The 13,288-nt window shown below is 37.8% G+C and overlaps 1 protein-coding gene across 4 annotated transcripts in view; it reads left to right on the forward strand.

Annotated features, from left to right (window-relative positions):
* Positions 1 to 499: 499 nt before the first annotated feature.
* The window catches only part of PRKDC (protein kinase, DNA-activated, catalytic subunit), a 224,653-nt gene continuing 211,864 nt past the window's right edge, over positions 500 to 13,288 (forward strand). For all 4 annotated transcript variants that reach the window (XM_045789112.2, XM_045789113.2, XM_045789115.2 and 1 more), the window contains exons 1-10: positions 500 to 699; positions 2,546 to 2,622; positions 2,726 to 2,818; positions 4,494 to 4,568; positions 5,317 to 5,425; positions 5,978 to 6,090; positions 6,188 to 6,287; positions 12,230 to 12,285; positions 12,372 to 12,402; positions 12,898 to 13,055. In XM_045789112.2, coding sequence (XP_045645068.2) covers positions 546 to 699; positions 2,546 to 2,622; positions 2,726 to 2,818; positions 4,494 to 4,568; positions 5,317 to 5,425; positions 5,978 to 6,090; positions 6,188 to 6,287; positions 12,230 to 12,285; positions 12,372 to 12,402; positions 12,898 to 13,055 — 966 coding nt within the window. In that variant the 5' untranslated portion in view covers positions 500 to 545. The remainder of the gene's footprint in view (positions 700 to 2,545; positions 2,623 to 2,725; positions 2,819 to 4,493; positions 4,569 to 5,316; positions 5,426 to 5,977; positions 6,091 to 6,187; positions 6,288 to 12,229; positions 12,286 to 12,371; positions 12,403 to 12,897; positions 13,056 to 13,288) is intronic.

A 13,288-nucleotide genomic window follows, 5' to 3' on the forward strand; every position in this document is an offset into this window, starting at 1 on the left:
GGTCTGGCCCCCGGCTAGACTGCGTTTTCGCGGGAAACCTGGGGAGTCCCGCCAGACTCCGTTCAGGGAGGGGTTGCTCTACACTGTATTGTTGGCCAAGGAGAATATTCTTTATCCTTTAAGCATCTTCATTTCTAAAGACATTACACATGCATTTTTCACTCTTTATCAAGGGACAACTTTGTAGATCTTGACCTAAGCCTCTAGTTTGTCTTTTTTTTCTGCCTTAGGTATTTAGTTAACTCTAATTCACCAACCGTCCTCCCCATCTATTTCCGGAGGTCAAACCTCTAGATTCCTGTTTCTCTCTAAGCATCGATGTATGCATGCCAAGTGTATCGTATGGAACACATTCATTGACCTGCCGATATCTTAACTGACATCTAAGGGGCGCTCCTACAGAGAAGACCCCTCCTTTCAGGGTCCCCCGGAAGTTTCCCGCCACCGCGAGCCCCGCCCCTGCCCTGGAAACTCCGCCCCCGTACCCCGCGGCATTTCGGGACACGGACAGGGTGCGGGCACGCGCTGTGCCGGGTTTGGGCGTGATGGCTGACTCCGCGTCAGGCATGCGGGCCTCCCTATTGCAGCTGCAGGAGTCCTTATCTGCCGGGGACCGCTGCAGCGCCGCGATGGCCAGTTATCAGCTGATCCGGGGCCTGGGACAGGAGTGCGTGCTGAGCTCCGGCCCTGCGGTGCTGGGTGGGTACTGTCCTGGCCCGGCCGAGGAGGGTACCAACGCGCGTGCGCGTTTGGGCTTTCCGGGTTGTGCCGGGGCCCGACACCCCGGAGTTTCTCTCCTGGTGGGTTTATCTGAAGGTGTTTTGAAAAAGTCCAGTCTGATTCTGGATTGTCGGAATTTCTGTGGTTGTGTATAAAAAGTAATTTGTCTTGCTGCTTTTTGTCTTAGCAAAGATGTTTTAAAAGTAAAGTTGGTGAAAATACCCTAAATTTGGCAATCATCGCTATGCAAAGGAGGCAGAGGGAACCAAAAGAAGTATTTTCTTTAACCTTTTTTAAAAGCGCCTAAACCCTGGGGCACCTGGGTGGCTCAGCCGTTAAGCTTCTTCTTTCAGCTCAGGTCATGATCCCAGTATCTTGGGATTGAGCCCCGCATCTGGCTCCCTGCTCAGCCGGAAGCCTGCTTCTCCCTCTCCCACTCCCCCTGCTTGTGTTCCCGCTCATGCTGTCAAATAAATAAATAAAATCTTAAAAAAAAAAAAAAAAGCGCCTAAACCCACCAGTATATTTCCCCAACTCTTACGTTTTCTGTTCCTACTTCAGAGAAGCATTACAGAAATATGACTCTATAGTCCTGCAGTCCTTTTAACTTTTTTTTAGCAGTCCCTGAATGAGAGAACCTTTTGCTCCTTTGTTGTAAAAGTGCCTCTTTTTAGCACTTTTAAAATATATCATTGCATGAAAACTTCTTATGCTCTCTACTACTTGTATATTGTCAAGGATATTAATGGGGAAATAAATTTAAAAAACTAACATGTAAATGCTTTCTGGTCTCAGAGGTTTTTGTTTTTTTTTTTTTTAATTTTAGAGCGAGGGAGTGGGGAGGGGCAGAGTGAGAGACTATTTCAAGTAGATTACCGGCTAAGCATGGAGCCCCATGCCCATGCTTAACCAACTGAGCCACCCAGGTACCCCTAGTCTCAGAATTTCTAAGTTAGAATTACTTTTCTGTTCTTTTAGTTAACTTGTTTATAAAAGAGTTCCAAGTTTACTCTGAATGTTTGGTATATGTTTTTTCAGGTGGAAGATAATAGAGGAATGTATTAGTTTTCTGTTGCTGCAGTAACAAATACCATAAGCTTAGTGGTTTAAAACAACATAGGTTTAACAATCTTATAATTCTGTAGTAAGAAGCCCAACAGGGGTCTCACCAAACTAAAACCAAGGCATCAGGCAGATCACTTTACTTTCTAAAGGTTCTTGTGTAGAATCCATTTCCTTTTTCATTCAGGTTGACAGAATTCTGTTCTTTGCAATTATAGGACTAAAGTCCCCTTTTCCTTCCTGATGTTCCCTGCTTGTAGAAGCCACCCACATTTCTTGAATCATGGCCTCCATCTTCAAAGCCAGCAACCATGGGTCTAGTAGCTCCTGTGCTTGAAACCTCTCTTATCTCCTGTTCTCTTTCCATTTTTCTTCCTCTCTTCTTCACTGGTAAGGGCCCATGTGATTATACTGGACCCATGGATAACCCAGGATATTCCCCCCCCCCTTTTTTTAAAGTCACCTGATTAATAACCTTAATTCCATTTGCAGCCTTAATTTCCTTTTTCCATGTAAAGTTAGTGTATTCACAGGTGTGATATTGGGATTAAGGTTCAGGTATCTTTGGGGCCATTATTCTGCCTGTGTCATCCCAGTGGAATATCGCCTAGAGTTTCCTGTTTTCCTTGTTTAAATACAGCTGCTTTAAGTTAGTGTTTAATTGCTTATCAGGCTGAACTGAGAAACATGAAGCCCATTTAGGGTGGGTTTATGGAATGCTTCTTAGCAGCTCTCTTACTTTTTTTTTTTTCTTTTTGTCCAGCATTACAGTCTTCCTTAGTTTTTTCCAAAGATTTTGGTTTGCTTGTATTTGTTCGGAAGTCACTTAGCATTGATGAAGTAAGTTGAAGATTTCATTTTCCTTTTCTTGTACATTACTTTATGTTGGAGTGACTCTTCTTCTTGCCCATATTTACTATAATGCTTCTTTCTTTCATTATAGTTTCGTGATTGTAGAGAAGAAGTTTTAAAATTTTTATGTATTTTCTTAGAAAAAATTGACCAGAAGATCATACCTTATTCTCTTGAAATTAAGGTAAGGAGAATAAATATATCTCATTATATACCAACATCAGTTTTAACTTATGCTGCAAGTTAAACTTGGGTTTATATTTTATTCCTGCCTTTCTCATCAAGGTGTTTACTTACTTGTGCTTAATTGTGGGCTGGAAATGAAGTAGGCTATTCTTTTTAGATTTAGTAAGGTAAAGTCGTCAAAAACTACTTTGATAACTTTTTGCACATAGGATAAATAATGTCTTTTATAAAAAGTCATAATAAATTGGGTTTTTTGAATTGTGGGGAGATTTCAAAACACTAAAAAACAATTTTAAAGAATTCTGCTGGGTAAGACTCTTATTTCATGTCATTTATGTGTGCCCTTTCACAGCAGTTTAAAGTTTGCCTTTCTTGTGCCTCCTGTTCTCTACCCACCTGCCTTTCCCAGGTGTCCTCATAATTTACTGTGGAACTAGTAATCATAAATTAACTTGTTCTTTCTCAGACTTGTTTATACTTTCAACAAATGCCACAAGTTAAGTTGTTTTTATTGGTCCCGAATTGCTTCTAGTTCTTGGATGCTAAGATTTGATGAAGAAGTATGTATTCAATCTGGGGTAATTTATAAGAAGTTATTTTATTAATTATAATTAGCCCTAATATGTGACATAATAATCATCAGTCTTTTTTTAATAGGTTTTAATTTTATTTTCTTTTGATTTCTTGTCTTTCTGGTTTGGAATCCTAACACAGTTGACCCTTGAACAACAGAGGGTTAGAGGCATTGACCCCCTGCATGCAGTTGAAAATCCATGTATTTGACTTTTGATTCCCCAAAAAGTTAGCTACAAATAGCCTACTGTTGACTAGAAGCTTTACTGATAAACATAGTTTATTAGCACATATTTTGTATGTTATGTGTATTATAGATTGTATTTTTATAGTTGAATAAGCTAGAGAAAAAATGTTATTTAGGAAATCATAAGAGAAAATACACTTACAGTACTATACTGTATTTATCGAAAAAGTCTAGGTATAAGGGACTCTGCACCGTTCAAGCCTATGCTGTTCAAGAGTCAACTGTATTTTAAAAAGTTGCTTCAACAGTAGGAGTAACTAACATTTGTAGAGTGCTTCATAGGTTACAAAGTTCTTTCATGGTACAATTTGTCTTACTTAATTTTACCAAAACTCTTTTAGGTAGGTATTTTTAATCTCTTTAGCTTACAAATGAGACTAGAAGTTAAGAAGCTTCACCCAAAACTTGGAGCCAAGTGGCCTTCTTCCAGAGTGCCTGCTTGTTTTTTTAGACTGAGCTGTTCTCCTGTGGAGTCCCAACGATTCTTCTCTGAATTGCTTTAGTTACCTTTTAAAATTTTTCACGTTTGCTATCTTAATATATGGCAACAAATGCTGTAGGAGGTATGCAAGGAAGCATAACTTTTTTTTTTTTTTTTGATCCTGCTCGGGTGTCCATTTACTTTGTGTTTTTGTGATCATTGTTGATATCATTACCATAGCATACTGCATAAATATCTTCAGTAATTTTTAATCAGTATGTTTATATACTCTAATATAATACTTTTAACAGCAGAATACTAAATTGTAGTAGGTCATATATAGGTATTGCTCTTCTCAGGGATGTACTTTTAGCTGTTGTGAAGAACTAAGATCTTATTGATGATTTTGGTATGTCTCCTTTTAAAATCTAGAATACTTGTACCAGTGTTTACACAAAGGATAAAGCTGCTAAATGTAAAATCCCAGCCCTAGATCTTCTTATTAAGGTAATTTTATTATTTCTAAGTACATGCATTTCATATTAAACATAGAACTTAAAAAGCAGAAAATTAGAGTTTTAAGTTATGTTTTGAGTGAGAGGTGTTAGAGGCTAGGCTTTGGTCACATTGATGTATGGACACGATTTTCTGACCATCACCTGTTAATACTTTGGCCCTTTGCTCTTAGTCCCTTCTGGGTAACAGAGGAAGGATTTCAGTTTGTTAGGGGAATTAAGAGGAAAAATAAGCAAGGAATGTACTGCTCCTCTGTTACTCTCATCACCCTGACTCTTAAAACCTAAGGCTACTAAGAGTTGTCAGAATTTGCATCTTTGACTTCTTTCCTAAACCATACCATGAAATGGGTCTGTATGTTGTATTTAAATGTTTCTTGGGGCTCACTCTCACCTGTTTCTCTCTCAGATGCATCTCTTTTACTGCATCTCTATTTTAGAATTCCTTTGGGTCTTGTTAGTCCTTGTCTTAAGTGCATCCGAGAGAATGGTTCTAGTGATATTAATTTCTTGGGAAGGTAAACTTAAGTCTACACCCTCTTTCCCTTTATAACCCCTGTGTTCTACTACCCACCTCAAGCTCTACCTCCCAAATAATGAGGCTAGATAGGAGTGCCAAGAGGCCAAGGAAATCCCCTAGAGACATGTGATTCTGGAGCTTTGTTGTGTAGAAACAGTGCAGAAGAGGAAGCCTTGTCATTATTTTCCTGTATAGACAATGCTAGTTTGTATTATTTTAGTTACTTCGGACTTTAAGAAGTTCTAGACTCATGGATGAATTTAGAATTGGAGAATTATTTAGCAAATTCTATGGAGAACTTGCATCGAAAACAAAAATACAGGATACAGGTGAGATGCATTCAAATGTTATTTTTAACTATTTTAACAAATTGGCAATAAAAAAATTAGTGTAAAACTTAGGTTTTTCCCTACTAAAGCATTTATATATTTTACAGATTAATCCTTTTTTGCTGAAAACAAACCCAAGTGAAAATAAACAAAAACATGTTAAGACTTCTGCTTCTGAGAGTTTAATCTTGATGAAATGATTTATTTTATTTTAAATAGGCTACACACCCAATGTTGTATGCTGTACTGACTGAACCAGCCAGGTGCCCCATGAAATGATTTCTTTAAATAGAAAGCTTGCAAAAAAAAAAAAAAAAAAGAAGAAAGAAAGAAAGAAAAGAAAACTCACAACACATGTCAGATGTAACTTAGTTTATAATAGTAGTTTGGCATAAAATTTATCAGGAAAGATTCTGGTACATAAAACTAGATATTTTCTGTCTTATTGTGAAATTACTTTTGAACTGAACATTCTCTCATTTTGTTATTCATACATTTTTGTTTATTTAAATGTAATTTTTGGCCTTCACTTATCTAAAATTTATTTTTTAGTTTTAGAAAAAATATATGAGCTTCTAGGAGTATTAGGTGAAGTTCATCCTAGTGAGATGATAAATAATTCAGAAAAACTGTTCCGGGCTTTTCTGGGTGAACTTAAGACCCAGGTATGGCAAACTTTATGCTATTCTGCTTCCAAAGATTTTGTGTTTCTCTTTTTTAGTGATACTGTCTTTAAAACTCTCTCTCTCTTTTTTTTTAAAGATGACATCAGCAATAAGAGAGCCCAAATTGCCTGTTCTGGCAGGGTGTCTGAAGGGATTGTCTTCGCTTATGTGTAACTTCACCAAATCCATGGAAGAAGGTATTGTTTGACTTTGCTTGATTTTCTTCTTAGTTCAAAAACTATAATTCTAAAATGAATTGCCTGTTTATTTTTTTGAACTTTTAAACCAATTGCAGATTCACACACAGTTGTGAGAAGTAATACAGAGAAGTTCCATTTGTCCTTTACCCACTTTGTATTAGTGATGACCTCTTTTATAACTAGTACAATAGCATAACCAGGATATTGACATTGATAAATCTACCAACGTTACCCACATTTCACTAGTTTTATGTGCCCATCTTTGCATGTGTGTATTTCATTCTCTGCAGTTTTATCATGTACGAATTTGTGTATGCACCACCATAGTCAACATACTAAACAGACCATCACCATAAGCCCTCCTGCTATCCTTTTATAGCCACAGCCACCTTTTTTTCCCTACCACCGTCCTCCCTCCACCCCAAACCACTACTTTTCGACTTCTGAATATGCTGCTAGAAAGTGCAAGTAATTGTTGGAGTCCCTGCTTTCATTTTTTGAGGGATATACCCAAATGTGGAATTGTTGGATTATATGGTAATTCTATGTTTAATTTTTTGCCATATTGTTTTCCAAAGCAGCTACAACTATTTTATATTCTCACCAGCAATGCATAAGGATTCCAATTACTCCATATCCTTGCCAATACTTGATATTTCCTGGTTTTTGATAATAACCATCATAATGGGTGTGAAGTAGCATATCATTGTGGTTTTCATTTGCATTTCCCTTATGACTAGTGATGTTGAATGGCTTTTCATGTGTTTATTGGCTATTTACATATTTTCTTTGGAGAAATGTAATTTAAGTTCTTTGTCCAATTTTTTAATGGGATCATTTGATTTTTTTGTTTTGAATTGTAGGAGTTCTTTGGGTATTCAGATAGCAATTCCTTACCAAATACCTGATTTGCAAGTGTTTTATACCATTTTTATGGGTTGCCTTTTTGTCCTTTGATGTGTAAAAGGTTTTTATTTTGATGAAGTCTAGTTATCTATTTTTTCTTTTGTTGCCTGTGGTTTTGTCATGTCCATGAAATCATTGCCAAATCACTGTTGAATTGTTTATGTGCCTACGTAAAAAGTTACTTGGGTGCATATGTGTGTGTGGTTCTGTTTCTAAGTTCTCTGTTCTGTTCCATTGGTCTATGTATTTGTCCCTCTGCCAACACCACACTGTCTTTTTGACTATAACTATACAGTAAGCCTTAATGTTGAGTAAAGTCCTCCCATTTTATTCTTTTTTTTAAAAGAACTACTTTTTTTTTTTTAAGATTTTATTTATTTATTTGTCAGAGAGAGAAAGAGAGCATGTGCACACACAAGCAGGGGGAGTGGCAGGCAGAGAAAGAAGCAAGCTCCCCGCAGAGCAAGGAGCCTGATATGGAATTGGATCCCAGGACCCTGGGATCATGACCTGAGCCGAAGGCAGATGCTTAACCACCTGAGCCACCCAGGAGTCCGCAAAAGAACTGCTTTTGAAATCATTTATTTATTAACTTATTTTTTAAAAAGATTTTATTTGAGATAGCAAGAGAGAGGAAGTACAACGGGGGTGGGGGGGCAGAGGGAGAAGCAAACTCCGGGAGCCTGACCGGGGCTCTATCCCAGGACCCCGGGATCATGACCTGAGCCAAAGGCAGAGGCTTTACTGACTAAGCCACCCAGGTGCCCCTGAAATCATTTAAGTGCTATGCTTTTCCATGTATATTCTAGAATAAGTTTGTGTCTACAAAACACCTTGCTTGGATTTTGATAGTCATTGCATTAAACCTGTATATTAATCTGGAGAGAACTGACATCTTTGCTATGCTAAATTTTCCAATCCATGAACACAGTTTCTCTCTCCATTTATTTAGGTCTTTGATTTCTTCCATCAGCGTTTTGTAATTCTTAGGATACAGATTCTTGCCTATGAATTTTAAAGTTTGTTTAATATGCTTTATAGTTATAACACTTTCTTGTAATATCTGAAAATTAAAGTTTTAGAGGATAATCTAGCTAGGATGACATTATATGCATTATGAAATTCATTTCTTCTTAAAAGGCAATGAAAACTTTTAACACTAAAAGATTCTTTAAATGACAAAAAATTCTCTATTTGCTCTTTCTTAGCATTTCTGTCCGAGTAATTGCCAAATTGTTCTACTTCCTGTGTTTACTTTTATTAGGTTGAAACTTATGAAATTCCAATATCCAATATTTTTATATTCCAACATCCAATGATTTTTGACCTACAAAAACAGCAATTTCATGTTTCAACCTAATGTTTTTACTCACCTTTCTATTGCTTACCAAGGATGTTGTATCAGCTCTATGTGATTTCTCTTCTTTTATTTTCTCTCTTATCTGTCCCATATTCTGTTGCCAGCTTTCTATTTCATCATGTCCTTGCTCACAGATCACGCATTGGAAACCTTTATGATTCCCCTGAGATGAGTCACTTTCTCTGGCTTCTATATTCTACTGTTACAGCACTTCCTACGATGTATTTTTAATTTATCAGGTTATATGTTTATTTCTGTCACTTGCACCTGCTGGCAGGTAATGTTGCTGATTTGTCTTTTATTTGCTTGGCATATTAATTGATATTCAGTGAACAAATACAGTTTAAGAAAAATAACAGCACTTATTGCTTAATTTACCATGTGCTAAAGACTATTCTAGAATAGTTGCAAGGACAATCCCAGCAATAACTCTCTTAGGAAATAATAGCTTTGTTTTTTAGATTAGGAAACTAGAACTAAGATAAGTTACTTGCCCAAAGTCACACAACCGATGTGGTAGCAGAGTAATGGCTCCCGGTGACAGTCTCATTCTAATCCCCTGAAGCCTCCAGAAAGGAAAACAGCCCTGCTGACACCCTGATTTTACCTCAGTGAGACCCATTCGGATTTCTCATCTCCAGAACTGTATAGTAACAAATATGTATTTTTTAAGCCACTCACTTTGTGATAGTTTGTTACAGCAGCAGTAGTAAATTATATAACCAATAAGTGGCAAGACTAGGAATTAAACCTTGGTCTGAGGCTATAATTTATAGTTTTTCTGTCGTGCCATGATTATGTGACATCAAGCACTAAATACTAGTATTTTCATTCACAGAGTATGTGTTTCTTGGGTGCCTTCTATCTAAAGAATGATGAATTAAGTGTTGGATTCAGTGATCAGAATCGCCAGATTCCTACCATCATGAACTCAGTTTATTAGAGGAAACAGACAATAAATAGATGAACAGGCTATTACAGATTTCAGGGTTCAATTATGGAAACAAATTGGGTACAGCAAATAGGAATATTAGAGTATGGAGAGGGTAGAGGATGTATACAGCTTGCTGGTTCTTTGTGAGGAGGCAAGAAGAAGCTAAGGCCTGCAGGATGGCGAGGAGACAGCTGGGAAAGAGCTCAGAAGAGCATGCTAGGCAGAGGGATCAGCAAGTACCCAGCTTTCAAGCCTAGGCAGCGCACAGTGGTCAGAAGGGTTCGAGAAAACTGGCATGTCTGGAGCACAGTGGCACACAGAGAGTGCCTGGGGAGAGATTGCACAGGATATGGGGTCAGTGTGTGAGGGGATTCTGAGCTGGAATTTTATTCCACATGTATGAGAAACCATGTTTTTTTCTCTAATGAATAGGTATGGGCTAGTTGATGTTTTACAGGGGTCCACATGACTGCTCTTGAATGTAGGATTTGTTTTGGTGTAGGATTGAGAGACTTTGCTCTTGAGTGTGGCCGTGAGCAGCTGAAGTAGGTGCAGTGGTGTTTAAGCTGGGTGGGGCAGGTTTCAGGCAAAACCTGGCTTTTTGTTTTGGACATGTTTAACAATAGAAGCTATGGAATGTCTCAGCTTAGATTTTAAGGGTATGGTTGCATATGTAAGACTAGATCTTGCAGGTGAAATTAGACTTTAAGATATAAATTTGGAAGTTTTCAGCATAGAGGTTATATGTGAGACTGTGAGTGTGAGCAAGATTAGCTGGGGAGCGGGTACAGAGAAAATGGGGCAAGGATGTAAGGTGCTTCGCTCTGGGTGGAGTCTGAATGCAAAGCCACCAGAGCTGCAGAGTGGGTCCAGGCAGGTTCAGTTGACTGTTAGCGGGCAAGCTGGATAGCAGGTTAAAGGTTTAGTAGGGTGAAGACAAGGTGGAACGGAAGGGAGGAAGTGGAGGTTGTCTGCAGAAAACCCTTTAGAGAAATCTTAACAACAGAGGAGACCAAAGAAATGTATGGCTGAAGGGGACAAGGCGGCAAGAGAGGGTTTTTAGAAATAGTTACCAGAATGTGTACACTTATGTTCCTAGAAACACTGTCCATAATAGCTAAAAGGGAGAAATAACCCAAGTGTCCATCAACAGATGAGTGGATAAACAAATGTAGTATATACACACAACAGAATATTACTCAGACGTAAAAAAGGAGGGAAATACTGTGCCATGCTACAACATGTGGACTAGAGAACATTACGCTGTGAGGTAAGCCAGTCACAAAGGTATAAATACTGTATGAGGTAACAGGAACAGGGAAATTTATAGGTTTAGAAAGTAGAATCAAGGTTACCAGGGGCTGGGGGGCAGGGGTTAGTGTTTAATGGCTACGGCCTTTCTGTAGGGTATGTTGAAAATGCTTTGGGTATAGAAATGGTGGTGAGTACATGACAGTGTAAATGTATTTAATGCCACTGAATTGTACACTTACACATGGTTAACATGGTAAATACTCTGTTATATATATTTTGCCACAACCAAAAAGTAAATACAAGAACATGCTTGCAGAGGGAGTGGTCTACTAGAAAGCAGAGGTGGACGTAGGAGAGCAGAGTGTGGGAAAGGTCATGGAGGTGATGTCCATTCCCACTGCTGAGAGCTCAGGCCCTTGCATTCCTGCGACTCACTGTGTTCACCTGAGTCCACCCATTCTAGACCAACTGTGCGCTGACAGGTACCTCATGCCTTTGAGTCTGTACACCTGTGTCTACACGGTCACTTTCTATTGGTATTAGAATGACCTTTTTTCGAATTAGTTCCCATTCTTTTAGGCCCAGCTCAAGTGCTGCCGTGTCTGTAAAGCACGTCTTGAATACTCATAGCCAGAAGAAATCTCTCCTTATATTAGATATAAGGAGCTTTTCAAATATCTCTTTTAAGGCATTTTACACCTTTTTAAATATCTCTTTTGTGACATTATTCTATAGACATGCTGATGTTTCTCTCCTCTTAAACCCTCTCTGACCCCTTTTCCCTCTATCTTCTTTCACAGTTGGGCTGTGTTTTTAAATGTATCAGTCCTTTCAATCAAAGCGAACAATTTTTGAGCCTCTGCTGTTTGCAAGTCACTGTTACAAGGGCAGAGAACTTAGTGATGAGTAAAGCTTGGTTTCTGGATAGCTGCAGTGAATACTGGTGGGAGACAGTTAAATAATTGTGATGTCTGTCAGGTCAGGATAAGAGTCTTGGGTTATACTTGTATAACTGTTTTATCTTTAGGTGATGAGTTTACTAAGGTCAAAGATCATATTTTATTCACATTTGTAATTCCCATAGTAATTTGGTGTACTATGTGCTGAATAAAAGCCTGGCAGCACGGGGGTGATGATCGTGTGCTTGGCCTTACCTAATCCTCCATACGACTCTCAAAGAAGCCATATAGCGTCCCTTTTTATAGATGAGAAAACTGAGGCCCTGAGAGATTACATAACAGAGCTTGTAGTGATGAGGTGGAATTGAAGCTCATGTCCTTGTTACACTTTTTTTTCTTACTTTTCTATGGTAATAACTGCAGCAGTCATAGCTTGCAGCTCTTCAGCTGAAATGAATGTTTGAAGGTGTAATTTCTGAATTTGAGCTATATGAGAAAAAAGCTGTTGGTTGAAAAGTGTTTGTGAGGTTTGCCAGATGATAGTGTTGGGATTTGTAATGGAGGCTTCTTTTTGTTTTTCACCCAGATCCCCAGACTTCAAGGGAGATTTTTGATTTTGCGTTAAAGGCAATTCGTCCTCAGGTAGGGTTAATATTACTTTAATTCTTTTATAGCTGAGACTTGTAATTGTCAAACATTGATGGTACTTTTCTTTTTTTTATAAATAGATTGATCTGAAGAGATATGCGGTACCCTTAGGTAAGATTGTATATTTAATAAGATGGAATATTTCAGATTTTTAAATTAAGGTCTTGAATAAACTTTTGCTTAAACTATGAGTGAGCGTATGTATGAGAATGTCTCTGATGTTTCACATACATAGTTACTTACAGGGAGGCTCTCGGAGACTTTGTTTTTAGCATGCAAACTCTGGTTAGATGGTCACACTTCTATTACATGATTTAAAAAAATTAGAACATCTTTTAGGAGATCCAGATTGTTTGATACTGACTTTATCTAAATAAACCCTGATTCTCCTTCTGAACTTTGGTTTTGGGGGTAATTGGCTTATTGATTCAAATGAAGATTGGCAGTGTTAGAACTTTGATCAAAATCCCTACGTTATTCATTATAGTATAATGGTAGTGGATCTTCATGAACAGTTTTAGTTTTGACATATACTTAAAGTTTTCTTAGTTTTTTATTCTGCTTTTTGTTGTTCTATTTTAAATATAATGGTTTTTGCAATTGCAGCTGGCTTATGCTTATTTACCCTGCATGCATCTCAGTTTAGCACGTGCCTTCTGGACAACTACGTTTCTTTATTTGAAGTACTGTCAAAATGGTGTAGTCATTCGAATGTAGAATTGAAAAAAGCTGCACATTCAGCTCTGGAATCTTTTCTGAAACAGGTACTCAACTTTTATTTAAAAATATTTTTTCCATGCAAAAAATTAAATTTCAGTTTTGTGCATGCACGTTTGAAAAATGAATACAGGTTGATCTATTAGCTTCTGTAGTATTTAAATAAAGAACCTTGGTTATTAATCAGCCGCATGGGTGGCAGCAGGACTGAAAGAAAGGTAGGAAGATACCAGATCTGATCACAGCCTCAGAGCCAATACTGAGGGAGTCTAATGGACAT

The sequence above is a fragment of the Ursus americanus genome, chromosome 9 (assembly GCF_024610735.1).
Source record: "Ursus americanus isolate L20-20 chromosome 9, mUrsAme1.1.p, whole genome shotgun sequence".
In the NCBI taxonomy this organism is placed as follows: Eukaryota; Metazoa; Chordata; class Mammalia; order Carnivora; family Ursidae; genus Ursus; species Ursus americanus.